The 25,158-nt window shown below is 42.4% G+C and overlaps 1 protein-coding gene across 1 annotated transcript in view; it reads left to right on the top strand.

The window, feature by feature from the left end:
• rap1gapl (RAP1 GTPase activating protein-like) overlaps positions 1-24,660 on the top strand; it is a 55,962-nt gene extending 31,302 nt beyond the window's left edge. The window contains exons 12-18 of the mRNA XM_058416871.1: positions 17,340-17,469; positions 18,593-18,763; positions 18,838-18,909; positions 20,600-20,686; positions 22,632-22,775; positions 22,852-22,926; positions 23,040-24,660. Of these exons, the coding sequence (XP_058272854.1) occupies positions 17,340-17,469; positions 18,593-18,763; positions 18,838-18,909; positions 20,600-20,686; positions 22,632-22,775; positions 22,852-22,926; positions 23,040-23,054 (694 nt within the window). The 3' untranslated portion in view covers positions 23,055-24,660. The remainder of the gene's footprint in view (positions 1-17,339; positions 17,470-18,592; positions 18,764-18,837; positions 18,910-20,599; positions 20,687-22,631; positions 22,776-22,851; positions 22,927-23,039) is intronic.
• The last annotated feature ends 498 nt before the right edge of the window (positions 24,661-25,158 follow it).

Genomic DNA, 25,158 nt, shown 5'->3' with positions numbered 1-25,158 from the left:
CATCACACAACACACCACAACATCACACAACACATCACAACAACACACAACACATGACATCACACAACACATCAAAACAACACACATCACACAACACACCACAACATCACACAACCCATCACAACAACACAAAACACACCACAACAACACACATCACATCACACAACACACCACAACAACACACCACAACATCACACAACACATCACAACACACAACAACACATCACATCACACAACACATCACATCACACAACACATCACAACAACACACATCACAACAACACACATCACATCACACAACACACCACATCACACAACACATCACAACAACACACAACACACCACAACATCACACATCACAACAACACACAATGCATCACATCACATCACACAACACACCACAACACAACACATCACATCACACAACACATCACAACAACACACAATGCATCACATCACAACAACACACCACAACATCACACAACACATCACAACAACACATCACATCACACAACACACCACAACATCACACAACACATCACAACAACACACAACACATCACATCACACAACACATCAAAACAACACACATCACACAACACACCACAACATCACACAACACATCACAACAACACACAACACATCACATCACACAACACATCAAAACAACACACATCACAACAACACACATCACAACAACACACATCACATCACACAACACACCACATCACACAACACATCAGAACAACACACAACACACCACAACATCACACAACACATCACAACACACAACAACACATCACATCACACAACACACCACAACACAACACATCACATCACACAACACATCACAACAACACACAACACATCACAACAACACATCACAACAACACATCACATCACACAACACACCACAACATCACACAACACATCACAACAACACACAACACATCACATCACACAACACATCAAAACAACACACATCACACAACACACCACAACATCACACAACACATCACAACAACACACATCACATCACACAACACATCACATCACACAACACATCACAACAACACACATCACAACAACACACAACACATCACAACAACACACAACACACTACAACATCACAAAACACATCACAACACACAACAACACATCACATCACACAACACACCACAACACAACACATCACATCACACAACACATCACAACAACACACAATGCATCACATCACACAACACACCACAACATCACACAACACATCACAACAACACATCACATCACACAACACACCACAACATCACACAACACATCACAACAACACACAACACATCACATCACACAACACATCAAAACAACACATATCACACAACAACACACCACAACATCACACATCACATCACAACACACAACACATCACAACACACCACAACAACACACCACAACATCACACATCACAGCACACAACACACCACAACATCACACAACACATCACAAGAACACACAACACCTCACATCACACAACACATCAAAACAACACACATCACACAACACACCACAACAACACACCACAACATCACACATCACATCACAACAACACACAACACATCACACAACACATCACAACAACACACAACACATCACATCACACATCACAACAACACACATCACATCACACAACACATCACATCACACATCACATCACACAACACACCACAACATCACACAACACATCACAACAACACACAACACATCACACAACACACCACAACATCACACATCACATCACACAACACACCACAACATCACACATCACATCACACAACACACCACAACATCACACATCACATCACACAACACACCACATCACACAACACATCACAACAACACACATCACATCACACAACACACCACAACAACACACCACAACATCACACATCACAACAACACACAACACATCACAACACACAACAACACATCACATCACACAACACATCACGACAACACACATCACAACAACACACATCACATCACACAACACACCACATCACACAACACATCACAACAACACACAACACACCACAACATCACACATCACAACAACACACAATGCATCACATCACATCACACAACACACCACAACACAACACATCACATCACACAACACATCACAACAACACACAATGCATCACATCACACAACACACCACAACATCACACAACACATCACAACAACACATCACATCACACAACACACCACAACATCACACAACACATCACAACAACACACAACACATCACATCACACAACACATCAAAACAACACACATCACACAACACACCACAACATCACACAACACATCACAACAACACACAACACATCACATCACACAACACATCAAAACAACACACATCACAACAACAACACATCACAACAACACATCACATCACACAACACACCACATCACACAACACATCACAACAACACACAACACATCACATCACACAACACATCAAAACAACACACATCACACAACACACCACAACATCACACAACACATCACAACAACACACAACACATCACATCACACAACACATCACATCACACAACACATCACAACAACACACATCACAACAACACACATCACATCACACAACACACCACATCACACAACACATCACAACAACACACAACACACTACAACATCACACAACACATCACAACACACAACACACCACAACACAACACATCACATCACACAACACATCACAACAACACACAATGCATCACATCACACAACACACCACAACATCACACAACACATCACAACAACATCACATCACACAACACACCACAACATCACACAACACATCACAACAAAACACAACACATCACATCACACAACACATCAAAACAACACACATCACACAACACACCACAACATCACACAACACATCACAACAACACACAACACATCACATCACACAACACATCAAAACAACACATATCACACAACAACACACCACAACATCACACATCACATCACAACACACAACACATCACAACAACACACCACAACAACACACCACAACATCACACATCACAGCACACAACACACCACAACATCACACAACACATCACAACAACACACAACACCTCACATCACACAACACATCAAAACAACACACATCACACAACACACCACAACAACACACCACAACATCACACATCACATCACAACAACACACAACACATCACACAACACATCACAACAACACACAACACATCACATCACACATCACAACAACACACATCACATCACACAACACATCACATCACACATCACATCACACAACACACCACAACATCACACAACACATCACAACAACACACAACACATCACACAACACACCACAACATCACACATCACATCACACAACACACCACAACATCACACATCACATCACACAACACACCACAACATCACACATCACATCACACAACACACCACATCACACAACACATCACATCAACACACAACACATCACATCACACATCACAACACACATCACATCACACAACACACCACATCACAAAACACATCACAACAACACACAACACATGACATCACACATCACAACAACAAACATCACATCACACAACACACCACAACATCACACAACACATCACAACAACACACAACACATGACATCACACAACACATCAAAACAACACACATCACACAACACACCACAACATCACACAACACAACCCATCACAACAACACAAAACACACCACAACAACACACATCACATCACACAACACACCACAACAACACACCACAACATCACACAACACATCACAACAACACACAACACATCACAACACACAACAACACATCACATCACACAACACATCACGACAACACACATGACAACAACACACATCACACAACACACCACATCACACAACACACCACAACATCACACATCACAACAACACACAATGCATCACATCACATCACACAACACACCACAACACAACACATCACATCACACAACACATCACAACAACACACAATGCATCACATCACACAACACACCACATCACACAACACATCACAACAACACATCACATCACACAACACACCACATCACACAACACATCACAACAACACACAACACATCACATCACACAACACATCAAAACAACACACATCACACAACACACCACAACATCACACAACACATCACAACAACACACAACACATCACATCACACAACACATCAAAACAACACACATCACACAACAACACACCACAACATCACACATCACATCACAACACACAACACATCACAACAACACACCACAACAACACACCACAACATCACACATCACATCACACAACACACCACAACATCACACAACACATCACAACAACACACAACACATCACATCACACAACACATCAAAACAACACACATCACACAACACACCACAACAACACACCACAACAACACACATCACATCACACAACACACCACAACATCACACATCACATCACACAACACACCACAACATCACACAACACATCACACAACACACCACAACATCACACATCACATCACACAACACACCACAACATCACACAACACATCACAACAACACACAACACATCACATCACACAACACATCAAAACAACACACATCACACAACACACCACAACAACACACCACAACAACACACATAACATCAGACATCACATCACAACAACACACATCACATCACACAACACACCACAACAACACACAACACATGACATCACACATCACAACAACAAACATCACATCACACAACACACCACAACATCACACAACACATCACAACAACACACAACACATGACATCACACAACACATCAAAACAACACACATCACACAACACACCACATCACACAACACAACCCATCACAACAACACAAAACACACCACAACAACACACATCACATCACACAACACACCACAACAACACACATCACATCACACAACACACCACAACACATCACATCACACAACACATCACATCACACAACACATCACAACAACACACATCACAACAACACACATCACATCACACAACACACCACATCACACAACACATCACAACAACACACAACACACCACAACATCACACAACACATCACAACACACAACAACACATCACATCAAACAACACACCACAACACAACACATCACATCACACAACACATCACAACAACAAACAATGCATCACATCACACAACACACCACAACATCACACAACACATCACAACAACACATCACATCACACAACACACCACAACATCACACAACACATCACAACAACACACAACACATCACATCACACAACACATCAAAACAACACACATCACACAACACACCACAACATCACACAACACATCACAACAACACACAACACGTCACATCACATAACACATCAAAACAACACACATCACACAACAACACACCACAACATCACACATCACATCACAACACACAACACATCACAACAACACATCACATCACACAACACACCACATCACACATCACAACACACCACAACATCACACAACACATCACAACAACACACAACACATCACATCACACAACACATCAAAACAACACACATCACACAACACACCACAACAACACACCACAACATCACACATCACATCACAACAACACACAACACATCACACAACACATCACAACAACACACAACACATCACATCACACATCACAACAACACACATCACATCACACAACACATCACATCACACATCACATCACACAACACACCACAACATCACACATCACATCACACAACACATCACAACAACACACAACACATCACACAACACACCACAACATCACACATCACATCACACAACACACCACAACATCACACATCACATCACACAACACACCACAACATCACACATCACATCACACAACACACCACAACATCACACAACACATCACAACAACACACAACACATCACAACAACACACAACACACATCACATCACACAACACACCACAACATCACACAACACATCACAACAACACACAACACATGACATCACACAACACATCAAAACAACACACATCACACAACACACCACATCACACAACCCATCACAACAACACAAAACACACCACAACAACACACATCACATCACACAACACACCACAACAACACACCACAACATCACACAACACATCACAACAACACACAACACATCACAACACACAACAACACATCACATCACACAACACATCACATCACACAACACATCACAACAACACACATCACAACAACACACATCACATCACACAACACACCACATCACACAACACATCACAACAACACACAACACACCACAACATCACACATCACAACAACACACAATGCATCACATCACATCACACAACACACCACAACACAACACATCACATCACACAACACATCACAACAACACACAATGCATCACATCACACAACACACCACAACATCACACAACACATCACAACAACACATCACATCACACAACACACCACAACATCACACAACACATCACAACAACACACAACACATCACATCACACAACACATCAAAACAACACACATCACACAACACACCACAACATCACACAACACATCACAACAACACACAACACATCACATCACACAACACATCAAAACAACACACATCACAACAACACACATCACAACAACACACATCACATCACACAACACACCACATCACACAACACATCACAACAACACACAACACACCACAACATCACACAACACATCACAACACACAACAACACATCACATCACACAACACACCACAACACAACACATCACATCACACAACACATCACAACAACACACAACACATCACAACAACACATCACAACAACACATCACATCACACAACACACCACAACATCACACAACACATCACAACAACACACAACACATCACATCACACAACACATCAAAACAACACACATCACACAACACACCACAACATCACACAACACATCACAACAACACACATCACATCACACAACACATCACATCACACAACACATCACAACAACACACATCACAACAACACACAACACATCACAACAACACACAACACACTACAACATCACACAACACATCACAACACACAACAACACATCACATCACACAACACACCACAACACAACACATCACATCACACAACACATCACAACAACACACAATGCATCACATCACACAACACACCACAACATCACACAACACATCACAACAACACATCACATCACACAACACACCACAACATCACACAACACATCACAACAACACACAACACATCACATCACACAACACATCAAAACAACACACATCACACAACACACCACAACATCACACAACACATCACAACAACACACAACACATCACATCACACAACACATCAAAACAACACATATCACACAACAACACACCACAACATCACACATCACATCACAACACACAACACATCACAACAACACACCACAACAACACACCACAACATCACACATCACAGCACACAACACACCACAACATCACACAACACATCACAAGAACACACAACACCTCACATCACACAACACATCAAAACAACACACATCACACAACACACCACAACAACACACCACAACATCACACATCACATCACAACAACACACAACACATCACACAACACATCACAACAACACACAACACATCACACATCACAACAACACACATCACATCACACAACACATCACATCACACATCACATCACACAACACACAACAACATCACACAACACATCACAACAACACACAACACATCACACAACACACCACAACATCACACATCACATCACACAACACACCACAACATCACACATCACATCACACAACACACCACAACATCACACATCACATCACACAACACACCACATCACACAACACATCACCACAACACACATCACATCACACAACACACCACAACAACACACCACAACATCACACAACACATCACAACAACACACAACACATCACAACACACAACAACACATCACATCACACAACACATCACGACAACACACATCACAACAACACACATCACATCACACAACACACCACATCACACAACACATCACAACAACACACAACACACCACAACATCACACATCACAACAACACACAATGCATCACATCACATCACACAACACACCACAACACAACACATCACATCACACAACACATCACAACAACACACAATGCATCACATCACACAACACACCACAACATCACACAACACATCACAACAACACATCACATCACACAACACACCACAACATCACACAACACATCACAACAACACACAACACATCACATCACACAACACATCAAAACAACACACATCACACAACACACCACAACATCACACAACACATCACAACAACACACAACACATCACATCACACAACACATCAAAACAACACACATCACAACAACAACACATCACAACAACACATCACATCACACAACACACCACATCACACAACACATCACAACAACACACAACACATCACATCACACAACACATCAAAACAACACACATCACACAACACACCACAACATCACACAACACATCACAACAACACACATCACATCACACAACACATCACATCACACAACACATCACAACAACACACATCACAACAACACACATCACATCACACAACACACCACATCACACAACACATCACAACAACACACAACACACTACAACATCACACAACACATCACAACACACAACAACACATCACATCACACAACACACCACAACACAACACATCACATCACACAACACATCACAACAACACACAATGCATCACATCACACAACACACCACAACATCACACAACACATCACAACAACATCACATCACACAACACACCACAACATCACACAACACATCACAACAAAACACAACACATCACATCACACAACACATCAAAACAACACACATCACACAACACACCACAACATCACACAACACATCACAACAACACACAACACATCACATCACACAACACATCAAAACAACACATATCACACAACAACACACCACAACATCACACATCACATCACAACACACAACACATCACAACAACACACCACAACAACACACCACAACATCACACATCACAGCACACAACACACCACAACATCACACAACACATCACAACAACACACAACACCTCACATCACACAACACATCAAAACAACACACATCACACAACACACCACAACAACACACCACAACATCACACATCACATCACAACAACACACAACACATCACACAACACATCACAACAACACACAACACATCACATCACACATCAGAACAACACACATCACATCACACAACACATCACATCACACATCACATCACACAACACACCACAACATCACACAACACATCACAACAACACACAACACATCACACAACACACCACAACATCACACATCACATCACACAACACACCACAACATCACACATCACATCACACAACACACCACAACATCACACATCACATCACACAACACACCACATCACACAACACATCACAACAACACACAACACATCACATCACACATCACAACACACATCACATCACACAACACACCACAACATCACAAAACACATCACAACAACACACAACACATGACATCACACATCACAACAACAAACATCACATCACACAACACACCACAACATCACACAACACATCACAACAACACACAACACATGACATCACACAACACATCAAAACAACACACATCACACAACACACCACAACATCACACAACACAACCCATCACAACAACACAAAACACACCACAACAACACACATCACATCACACAACACACCACAACAACACACCACAACATCACACAACACATCACAACAACACACAACACATCACAACACACAAGAACACATCACATCACACAACACATCACATCACACAACACATCACAACAACACACATCACAACAACACACATCACACAACACACCACATCACACAACACACCACAACATCACACATCACAACAACACACAATGCATCACATCACATCACACAACACACCACAACACAACACATCACATCACACAACACATCACAACAACACACAATGCATCACATCACACAACACACCACATCACACAACACATCACAACAACACATCACATCACACAACACACCACAACATCACACAACACATCACAACAACACACAACACATCACATCACACAACACATCAAAACAACACACATCACACAACACACCACAACATCACACAACACATCACAACAACACACAACACATCACATCACACAACACATCAAAACAACACACATCACACAACAACACACCACAACATCACACATCACATCACAACACACAACACATCACAACAACACACCACAACAACACACCACAACATCACACATCACATCACACAACACACCACAACATCACACAACACATCACAACAACACACAACACATCACATCACACAACACATCAAAACAACACACATCACACAACACACCACAACAACACACCACAACAACACACATCACATCACAACAACACACAACACATCACACAACACACAACACATCACATCACACAACACATCAAAACAACACACATCACACAACAACACACCACAACATCACACATCACATCACAACACACAACACATCACAACAACACACCACAACAACACACCACAACATCACACATCACATCACACAACACACCACAACATCACACATCACATCACACAACACACCACAACATCACACAACACATCACAACAACACACAACACATCACACAACACATCACAACAACACACAACACATCACACACCACAACAACACACATCACATCACAACAACACACAACACATCACACAACACATCACAACAACACACCACAATATCACACATCACATCACACAACACACCACAACATCACACATCACATCACACAACACACCACAACATCACACATCACATCACACAACACACCACATCACACAACACACCACATCACACAACACATCACAACAACACACAACACATCACACAACACATCACAACATCACACAACACATCACAACAACACACAACACATCACATCACACAACACATCAAAACAACACACATCACATCACACAACACACCACAACATCACACAACACATCACAACAACACACAACACATCACATCACACATCACAACAACACACATCACATCACATATCACACATCACATCACACAACACATCACAACATCACACAACACATCACAACACACAACACATCACATCACACAACACATCAAAACAACACACATCACACAACACACCACAACAACACACCACAACATCACACATCACACAACACACCACATCACACAATACATCACAACAACACACAACACATCACACAACACACCACAACATCACACATCACATCACACAACACACCACAACATCACACATCACATCACATCACACATCACAACAACACACAACACATCACATCACACATCACAACAACATACATCACATCACACAACACATCACATCACACAACACATCACAACAACACACCACAACATCACACATCACACAACACACCACAACATCACACATCACATCACAACAACACACAACACATCACACAACACATCACAACAACACACCACAACATCACACATCACATCACACAACACACCACAACATCACACAACACATCACAACAACACACAACACATCACACAACACACCACAACATCACACATCACATCACACAACACACCACAACATCACACATCACATCACACAACACACCACAACATCACACATCACATCACACAACACACCACAACATCACACAACACATCACAACAACACACAACACATCACATCACACAACACACCACAACATCACATCACACATCACAACAACACACATCACATCACACAACACACCACAACAACACACCACAACATCACACAACACATCACAACAATACACAACACATCACAACACACAACAACACATCACATCACACATCACATCACACAACACATCACAACAACACACATCACAACACACAACACATCACAACATCACACAACACATCACAACACACCACAACATCACACAACACACCATAACACATAACACACCACATCACACAACACATCACATCACACAACACATCACAACACACAACACACCACAACATCACACAACACACCACAGCATCACACAACACACAACACACCACAACATCACACAACACACCACAGCATCACACAACACACAACACATCACAACACACAACACACCACAACATCACACAACACACCACAGCATCACACAACACACAACAACAACACACAACACATCACAACATCACACAACACATCACAACACACAACACACCACAACAACACACAACACATCACAACACACAACACACCACAACAACACACAACACATCACAACACACAACACACCACAACAACACACAACACATCACAACACACAACACACCACAACAACACACATCACATCATACAACACATCACAACACACAACACATCACAACACACAACACACCACATCACACAACACACCACAACATCACACAACACATCAAAACATCACACAACACATCACAACACACAACACATCACAACATCACACAGCATCACACAAAACATCACAACAACACACAACACACCACAACATCACACAACACATCACAACATCACACAACACATCAAAACAGATATCACACCACATCACACAACACATCAGAACAACACACAACACATCACATCACACAACATATCAAAACAACACACATCACACAACACACCACAACATCACACAACACATCACAACAACACACAACACACCACAACATCACACAACACATCACAACAACACACAACACACATCACAAAACACACCACAACATCACACAACACATCACATCACACATCACAACACACATCACATCACACAACACATCACAACATCACACAGCATCACACAAAACATCACAACAACACACAACACACCACAACATCACACAACACATCACAACAATACACAACACATCACAACACACAACACATCACAACAACACACAACACATCACAACACACAACAACACATCACAACATCACACAACACATCAAAACAGATATCACACCACATCACACAACACATCAGAACAACACACAACACATCACATCACACAACATATCAAAACAACACACATCACACAACACACCACAACATCACACAACACATCACAACAACACACAACACACCACAACATCACACAACACATCACAACAACACACAACACACATCACAAAACACACCACAACATCACACAACACATCACATCACACATCACAACACACATCACATCACACAACACATCACAACAACACACAACATCACACAACACATCACAACACACAACAACACACCATAACGCATAACACACCACATCACACAACACATCAGAACAACACACAACACATCACATCACACAACACATCACACCATAACACATAACACACCACATCACACAACACATCACAACATCACACAACACACCACAACATCACACAACACATCACAACAACACACATCACAACATCACACAACACACCACAACAACACACAACACATCACAACAACACACAACACATCACAACACACAACAACACACCATAACACATAACACACCACATCACACAACACATCACACCATAACACATAACACACCACATCACACAACACACCACAACATCACACAACACATCACAACACACATCACAACATCACACAACACATCACAACACACAACACATCACAACATCACACAACACATCAGAACACACAACACACCGCAATATCACAACAAACCCCAATATCACAACACACCACAATATCACAACACACCATAATATCACAACACACCACAATATCACAATATCACATCACACCACACTATCACAACACACCACAATATCACAGCATCACACCACAATATCACAACACACCCCAATATCACAACATCACACCACAATATCACAACACACCACAATATCACAACACACCCCAATATCACAACATCACACCCCAATATCACAACACACCACAATATCACAACAACACACCACACTATCACAACACACCACAATATCACACAACACATCACAACAACACACAACACATCACATCACACAACACACCACAACATCACATCACACATCACAACAACACACATCACATCACACAACACACCACAACATCACACAACACATCACAACAATACACAACACATCACAACACACAACAACACATCACATCACACATCACATCACACAACACATCACAACAACACACATCACAACACACAACACATCACATCACACAACACATCACAACACACCACAACATCACACAACACACCATAACACATAACACACCACATCACACAACACATCACATCACACAACACATCACAACATCACACAACACATCACAACAACACACATCACAACAACACACATCACAACATCACACAACACATCACAACACACAACACATCACAACACACAACACACCACAACATCACACAACACACCACAGCATCACACAACACACAACACATCACAACACACAACACACCACAACATCACACAACACACCACAGCATCACACAACACACAACAACAACACACAACACATCACAACATCACACAACACATCACAACACACAACACACCACAACAACACACAACACATCACAACACACAACACACCACAACAACACACAACACATCACAACACACAACACACCACAACAACACACAACACATCACAACACACAACACATCACAACACACAACACACCACATCACACAACACACCACAACAACACACAACACACCACAACATCACACAACACATCACAACAATACACAACACATCACAACACACAACACATCACAACAACACACAACACATCACAACACACAACAACACATCACAACATCACACAACACATCAAAACAGATATCACACCACATCACACAACACATCAGAACAACACACAACACATCACATCACACAACATATCAAAACAACACACATCACACAACACACCACAACATCACACAACACATCACAACAACACACAACACACCACAACATCACACAACACATCACAACAACACACAACACACATCACAAAACACACCACAACATCACACAACACATCACATCACACATCACAACACACATCACATCACACAACACATCACAACAACACACAACATCACACAACACATCACAACACACAACAACACACCATAACGCATAACACACCACATAACACACCACATCACACAACACATCACAACATCACACAACACACCACAACATCACACAACACATCACAACAACACACATCACAACATCACACAACACACCACAACAACACACAACACATCACAACAACACACAACACATCACAACACACAACAACACACCATAACACATAACACACCACATCACACAACACATCACACCATAACACATAACACACCACATCACACAACACACCACAACATCACACAACACATCACAACACACATCACAACATCACACAACACATCACAACACATCACAACATCACACAACACATCAGAACACACAACACACCGCAATATCACAACAAACCCCAATATCACAACACACCACAATATCACAACACACCATAATATCACAACACACCACAATATCACAATATCACATCACACCACACTATCACAACACACCACAATATCACAGCATCACACCACAATATCACAACACACCCCAATATCACAACATCACACCACAATATCACAACACACCACAATATCACAACAAACCCCAATATCACATCACACCACACTATCACATCACACCACAATATCACAACACACCACAATATCACAACACACCCCAATATCACATCACACCACAATATCACAACACACCCCAATATCACAACAACACACCCCAATATCACAACATCACACCACAATATCACAACATCACACCACAATATCACAACACACCCCAATATCACATCACACCACAATATCACAACACACCCCAATATCACAACATCACACCACAATATCACATCACACCACAATATCACAACACACCCCAATATCACAACATCACACCCCAATATCACAACATCACACCACAATCACAACATCACACCACAATATCACAACATCACACCACAATCACAACATCACACCCCAATATCACATCACACCCCAATATCACAACATCACACCACAATATCACATCACACCACAATATCACATCACACCACAATATCACAACATCACACCACAATATCACATCACACCACAATATCACAACACACCCCAATATCACATCACACCCCAATATCACCACAACACACCCCAATATCAGAACAACACACCACAATATCATAACATCACACCACAATATCACATCACACCACAATATCACATCACACCACAATATCAGAACAACACACCCCAATATCACAACATCACACCACAATATCACAACATCACACCACAATATCACATCACACCACAATATCACAACATCACACCCCAATATCACAACATCACACCACAATATCACAACATCACACCACAATATCACAACATCACACCACAATCACAACATCACACCCCAATATCACATCACACCCCAATATCACAACACACCCCAATATCACAACATCACACCACAATATCACATCACACCACAATATCACATCACACCCCAATATCACAACATCACACCACAATATCACATCACACCACAATATCACAACATCACACCCCAATATCACATCACACCACAATATCACCACAACACACCCCAATATCAGAACAACACACCACAATATCATAACATCACACCACAATATCACAACATCACACCACAATATCAGAACAACACACCACAACTGTAGTTGCTGGAGAAACTCATGCCGCATGTGTTGATGACGTTAGTGTTGATCACATGTGTAAGTGATCACGCTGATTGTTCAGCTTCAGAGGGGGTCTGGATGTGTCACATGGCCAAACAGGAAGTGAGGCGGTGTTTACTTCCTTTCATGGCCGTGAAATCATGTTCCACGTATCAACTAAACTACCTTTTACAGACGGAGACACACAGCAGGTAGGACAAGACAACCCTACTTATTATTACTATTATTATTGTCATTATTATTATTATTATTATGTTGACTTCAGAAATCTGACCCCTGTGTTTAATCCTCTTAATGTTATTATCTGAAAACCTGCAACATTTTCACATATCACAGTATTTTACTTCCTCACAAATTCATCAAAGACACGCCCACAGTGCAGTGATGATGTGGAGTGTATAGTGAATGTTGTGTGTGTGGTTTGGGACACACCCACAGTGCAGTGATGATGTGGAGTGTATAGTGTGTGTGGTTTGGGACACGCCCACAGTGGAGTGATGATGAGAGTGTATAGTGAATAGTGAGCGTGATTTGGGACACGCCCACAGTGCAGTGATGATGTGGAGTGTATAGTGAACAGTGTGTGTGGTTTGGGACACACCCATAGTGCAGTGATGATGTGGAGTGTATAGTGAACAGTGTGTGTGGTTTGGGACACGCCCACAGTGCAGTGATGATGTGGAGTGTATAGTGAACAGTGTGTGTGGTTTGGACACGCCCACAGTGCAGTGATGATGAGAGTGTATAGTGAATAGTGAGCGTGGTTTGGGACACACCCATAGTGCAGTGATGATGTGGAGTGTATAGTGAACAGTGTGTGTGGTTTGGGACACACCCACAGTGCAGTGATGATGTGGAGTGTATAGTGTGTGTGGTTTGGGACACGCCCACAGTGCAGTGATGATGTGGAGTGTATAGTGAATGTTGTGTGTGTGGTTTGGGACACACTCACAGTGCAGTGATGATGTGGAGTGTATAGTGTGTGTGGTTTGGGACACGCCCACAGTGCAGCGATGATGTGGAGTGTATAGTGAATAGTGAGTGTGGTTTGGAACACGCCCACACTGCAATGATGATGTATAGTGTATACTGAATAGTGAGTGTGGTTTGGGACACGCCCACAGTGCAGTGATGATGTGGAGTGTATAGTGAATAGTGAGTGTGATTTGGGACACGCCTACAGTGCAGTGATGATGTATAGTGAATAGTGAGTGTGGTTTGGGACACACCCACAGTGCAGTCATAATGTGGAGTGTATAGTGAATAGTGAATGTGGTTTGGGACACGCCCACAGTGCAGTGGTTGTGTGTTCAGCTCCAGAGGAAGCGACACATAGGAAATGACATCGTGGCCGTGGTGTATCAGGAAGGAAGAACACCTTTTCTTTGTGATGTCATCAGCTCTCACTTCCTGCACTGCTTCATCGCTGTGAGGAGGGTCAAACGAGAAAACGGGGCAGATGGAGGTGATGGGGGGGCATTTCAGGTAGGTGTGTGTGGGTGTGGGTGTGGCAGAGACACTAGGTTTGTGTGTAGTATAACTGCCTCTTTGATTGACAGGTGTCCATCACAGCCAGGGAGGATGTGCCCCCGTTTGGCCCGTCTCTCCCAAACCCTCCCATATTCACTGAGGTGAGAATCTGTATGAAGCTGAACAGAAACTCCACTGAAACTCAGCTGAACAGATCGCCTTCAAAACATAAGCAACACTCTGTCCAGTGGCTACACTGACTAGCACAGGGTCTCAGAGTTAGCATGGGTCTCAGAGTTAACATGGGTCTCAGCTTTAGCATGGGTCTCAGAGTTAGCATGTTAGCATGGGTCTCAGAGTTAACATGGGTCTCAGAGTTAGCATGTTAGCATGGGTCTCAGAGTTAACATGGGTCTCAGAGTTAGCATGTTAGCATGTGTCTCAGAGTTAACATGGGTCTCAGAGTTAGCATGTTAGCATGTGTCTCAGAGTTAACATGGGTCTCAGAGTTAGCATGTTAGCATGTGTCTCAGAGTTAACATGGGTCTCAGAGTTAGCATGTTAGCATGTGTCTCAGAGTTAGCATGGGTCTCAGTTTTAGCGTGGGTCTCAGAGTTAGCATGGGTCTCAGCTTTAGCATGGGTCTCAGAGTTAGCATGTTAGCATGGGTCTCAGAGTTAACATGGGTCTCAGAGTTAGCATGTTAGCATGGGTCTCAGAGTTAACATGGGTCTCAGAGTTAGCATGTTAGCATGTGTCTCAGAGTTAACATGGGTCTCAGAGTTAGCATGTTAGCATGTGTCTCAGAGTTAACATGGGTCTCAGAGTTAGCATGTTAGCATGTGTCTCAGAGTTAACATGGGTCTCAGAGTTAGCATGTTAGCATGTGTCTCAGAGTTAACATGGGTCTCAGAGTTAGCATGTTAGCATGTGTCTCAGAGTTAACATGGGTCTCAGAGTTAGCATGGGTCTCAGTTTTAGCGTGGGTCTCAGAGTTAGCATGGGTCTCAGAGTTAGCATGTTAGCATGTGTCTCAGAGTTAACATGGGTCTCAGAGTTAGTATGTTAGCATGCGTCTCAGAGTTAGCAAGAGTCTCAGAGTTGGCATGTGTCTCAGAGTTAGCACGGGTCTTAAAGTTAGCATGTTAGTGTGTATTTCAGAGTTAGCATATGTGTCAGATTTAGCATGTTAGCATGTGTCTTAGAGTTAACATGGGTCTCAGAGTTAGCATGTTAGCATGTGTCTCAGAGTTAACATGGGTCTCAGAGTTAGCATGTTAGCATGTGTCTCAGAGTTAACATGGGTCTCAGAGTTAGCATGGGTCTCAGTTTTAGCGTGGGTCTCAGAGTTAGCATGGGTCTCAGAGTTAGCATGTTAGCATGTGTCTCAGAGTTAACATGGGTCTCAGAGTTAGTATGTTAGCATGCGTCTCAGAGTTAGCAAGAGTCTCAGAGTTGGCATGTGTCTCAGAGTTAGCACGGGTCTTAAAGTTAGCATGTTAGTGTGTATTTCAGAGTTAGCATATGTGTCAGATTTAGCATGTTAGCATGTGTCTTAGAGTTAGCATGGGTCTCAGAGATAGCATGTGTGTCAGAGTTAGCATGTTAGCATGTGTCTCAGAGTTAGCATGGGTTTCAGAGTTAGCATGTTAGCATGTGTCTCAGAGTTAGCATGGGTCTCAGAGTTAGCATGGGTCTCAGAGTTAGCATGAGTCTCAGAGTTAGCATGTTATCATGTGTCTCAGAGTTAGCATGTTAGCATGTGTCTCAAAGTTAGCATCTGTCACAGAATTAGTGTGTCTCCAAATTAGCATGTGTGTCAGAGTTAGCATGTTAGCGTGTATCTTGCAGGGTTCTGTGTTCCGAGAGTTTCTTCTGACCAAACTGATCAACGCAGAGATTTCATGTTACAGAGCCGAGCGCTTCAGCAAACTGGAGGTAACACAGACGCCTGTCTCACTCTCTCTGTATCATTCTCTACACACAGACACCTGTCTCACTCTCTCTCTATCATTCTCTACACACAGACACCTGTCTCACTCTCTCTGTATCATTCTCTACACACAGACACCTGTCTCACTCTCTCTCTATCATTCTCTACACACAGACGCCTGTCTAACTCTCTCTGTATCATTCTCTACACACAGACGCCTGTCTAACTCTCCCTGTATCATTCTCTACACACAGACACCTGTCTCACTCTCTCTCTATCATTCTCTACACACAGACGCCTGTCTAACTCTCTCTGTATCATTCTCTACACACAGACACCTGTCTCACTCTCTCTGTATCATTCTCTACACACAGAAACCTGTCTCACTCTCTCTGTATCATTCTCTACACACAGAAACCTGTCTCACTCTCTCTGTATCATTCTCTACACACAGACACCTGTCTCACTCTCTCTGTATCATTCTCTACACACAGACGCCTGTCTCACTCTCTCTGTATCATTCTCTACACACAGAAACCTGTCTCACTCTCTCTGTATCATTCTCTACACACAGACACCTGTCTCACTCTCTCTGTATCATTCTCTACACACAGACACCTGTCTCACTCTCTCTGTATCATTCTCTACACACAGACGCCTGTCTCACTCTGTATCATTCTCTACACACAGACACCTGTCTCACTCTCTCTGTATCATTCTCTATACACAGACACCTGTCTCACTCTCTCTGTATCAGTTTCTACACACAGACACCTGTCTCACTCTCTCTGTATCAGTCTCTACACACAGACACCTGTCTCACTCTCTCTGTATCATTCTATACACCCAGACACCTGTCTCACTCTTTCTCTGTATCAGTCTCTACACACAGACACCTGTCTCACTCTCTCTGTATCATTCTCTATACACAGACACCTGTCTCACTCTCTCTGTATCAGTCTCTACACACAGACACCTGTCTCACTCTCTCTGTATCAGTCTCTACACACAGACACCTGTCTCACTCTCTCTGTATCATTCTCTACACACAGACACCTGTCTCACTCTCTCTGTATCATTCTCTACACACAGACACCTGTCTCACTCTCTCTGTATCATTCTATACACCCAGACATCTGTCTCACTCTCTCTGTATCAGTCTCTACACACAGATGCCTGTCTCACTCTCTCTGTATCATTCTCTACACACAGACACCTGTCTCACTCTCTCTGTATCATTCTCTACACACAGACACCTGTCTCACTCTCTCTGTATCATTCTATACACCCAGACATCTGTCTCACTCTTTCTCTGTATCAGTCTCTACACACAGACGCCTGTCTCACTCTCTCTGTATCATTCTCTACACACAGACACCTGTCTCACTCTCTCTGTATCAGTCTCTACACACAGACGCCTGTCTCACTCTGTATCATTCTCTACACACAGACACCTGTCTCACTCTCTCTGTATCATTCTCTACACACAGACACCTGTCTCACTCTCTCTGTATCATTCTATACACCCAGACACCTGTCTCACTCTCTCTGTATCAGTCTCTACACACAGACACCTGTCTCACTCTCTCTGTATCATTCTCTATACACAGACACCTGTCTCACTCTCTCTGTATCATTCTATACACAGACACCTGTCTCACTCTCTCTGTATCATTCTCTACACCCAGACACCTGTCTCACTCTCTCTGTATCAGTCTCTACACACAGACACCTGTCTCACTCTCTCTGTATCATTCTCTATACACAGACACCTGTCTCACTCTCTCTGTATCATTCTATACACAGACACCTGTCTCACTCTCTCTGTATCATTCTATACACCCAGACACCTGTCTCACTCTTTCTCTGTATCAGTCTCTACACACAGACACCTGTCTCACTCTCTCTCTCTCTCTCTCTCTCTCTCTCTCTCTCTCTCTCTCTCCGAAGTTGCGCACTCGTTCCTCTCTGTTGGAGGCACTGAGGTCTGAGCTGTCCTCACGCTCCCAGTGCATGATGGGAAACTCAGCACCACTCACCAGCACAGTGGCCCCGCCCCCAGAGGCGGGAGGAGGATTCATTGAGAACTTTAAAGTGAGACCTCTCCTACAGAGATTTATTAATGAACTATTACACACCTGTGAGGTCAACCTGTCTGTCTCTCCTGTAGAGAGCTATACGGGTGCGCAGTCACTCTTTTGACACTCTGGGGGTTGTGAAAAAGACAGGAGGCCAGAAACCACGGGTAAACACACACACACACACACACACTCCACAGTGATAGTGAGTATGATCTGAGACACAGCTGATGTTTCGTGTCTCTTTAACGTCTCACTGGTGTTTCTGCTTCTCTGACAGGACGCTGAGAGGTGAGTTGCTTCTGGAGAAAAGTCCTGGGTCACTAAAACTGCCCTGATTTACATTCATGATGAAATAAAACATGTCTGCTGTCCCACAGTGAAGCCGGACACTGCAGCCCACAGGAAGAGGCCTGACAGCCGGGACACCTCACTTCCTGTCCGAGAGGCAATACAGAAGACACTCATGACCCTAGGGACATCTGAACTTTCTAGTTTTTAGGACGTTAGCGTTAGCATATGAGATTAAGCGGACACAGTGGCTTTATGTTGTTGTAATATAACATAAACATATCTTTATGTTTGTTATATTACAAACTAATGTGTGAATATTTTAATATGAGGAATGTGACACGCGATAAATAATGAACACAGTTAGATTCACTCAAATTTATAATCATTTCCAGTGAATAAAAGAGAAGGGAATCACGTGACCTGTGTGTGTTTTCAACCTGAATTATTACAGAAATCACTTTTACACCTTCACACTCTGTCCCACACAAAAATATATGCCCTTAACTCATTTAAATAATACAAATATGCTCCAAAAACACGTTAGCACAACAACATGCTAATCAGATCTTTTACTGTTCAATATTCTGGAGTGACCAGTGTCCGGTGTAACTCTGGCTGGACATGGAGCAGTGAAACGCGTCTCTGAAGCGCCACCTGCTGGACAAACTGATGCCTTATACTCTCGGTGTATTTCATACATGGTCGTTCTTTAAATAAATAATTCATTAATATTAGGAATTTTATTTAGTAAGATTTTCTGTTCTTCTGTTTGAACAAAAAGCGAATTGTCCTCGAGCTGCAACAGAAGCTCCACTCGCCCCCTGGTGGTCACTCCACTTACTGCTCCACTCTTACACACACAATCCATCTGTACTGCATACATTAAACGACTAGAGCTGATTCTTTTTCGAGTCACAGCCACATCATGTGAGTCAGGAGTGTCCAGTCTTTTCCACAAAGGTCCACTGTGGTGCAGGTTCTCATTCCAATCCAGCAGAAGCCACACCTGAGTCCACTGAAAGCGGTCAGTTGATTAAACAGGTGAAGCAGGTGAGATTCCTGCACGATTGGAATGAGAACCTGCAGCACACCGGACTTTGTGGAGAAGACTGTCATCAGATATAATCCACATCACTTTCTCTCTTTTCTGCTCCACTGTCTCTGTTTTCTGACAAAAGTGCTCAACAAACTCACTAATCTAAAGCCCACGTGACCTCACCTGAGCTCATGCCCCACCCCTTGCTTCAACCAGTCAGCACAGGACTGAACCAGCTGAACCAATCAGAGCTCTCTCATTAACCAGGTTCGGAACACACTCTCTCCTGGAGCCGAGATGTTCAGAATTGCTGTGTGTGTTGTGTGTGTGTGTGTGTGTGTTTGTGTTTGTAAACATTTATTCATGATTTCCGATGTAAATATTTGAACTGACTAGTGAGCTGATTTTCCTACAGCTCTGAAACCTTTAATAAAATTCTTCTCTAGGTCATTTTATCATTTCTGTTTCTATTTTTATTGTACTGGAAAAGCATTTCACTCCATCGCAGTGTGTGTGAGTGTATGTGAGACAAATAAAATGTGGATCTGAATTTATTCATTTGTAAAGGAAGCAGCAGAACAAATACACAATGTCGGTCACGTGATCACAGGACGGGATTCAGTGACGTCAACATCAAATTATCGTCTTTTGAATTGAAATGGTATCATGTGTGTGTGTGTGTGTGTGTGTGTGTGTGTGGTATAAAACACTCTCCTGCATTAAGGGTGCTCGTGTTCCTGACCTTCAGCTTCACTTTTAAAAAGTTATATATATCTATATATAGCTCTAATTTGTGTTTTTAGCATTTTTCTAATTATTTATTAAAGCATGTGACTAGACCAGGAAGATAATGGACAAATAAAAATGTAGCTTTTTTAAAAATAAATGTATTTTTATTCTGGAAACTTTTTAAATAGAATGAACTAAAACACACCCGTTTTGATGAAACCCCGCCCCCTGTGTGTGTGTAACGCCCCTGAAAACACCTGGTTCTTTTATTTTGGCAGCAGTTCGTAAATTTTGGTCCCTAATGAACAAGCCAGAGGTGACAGTGGGGAGGAAAAACCCC

The sequence above is a fragment of the Hemibagrus wyckioides genome, linkage group LG01 (genome assembly GCF_019097595.1).
Source record: "Hemibagrus wyckioides isolate EC202008001 linkage group LG01, SWU_Hwy_1.0, whole genome shotgun sequence".
NCBI classification, from domain to species: Eukaryota; Metazoa; Chordata; class Actinopteri; order Siluriformes; family Bagridae; genus Hemibagrus; species Hemibagrus wyckioides.
This window is presented reverse-complemented; position numbering and strand designations above follow the sequence as displayed.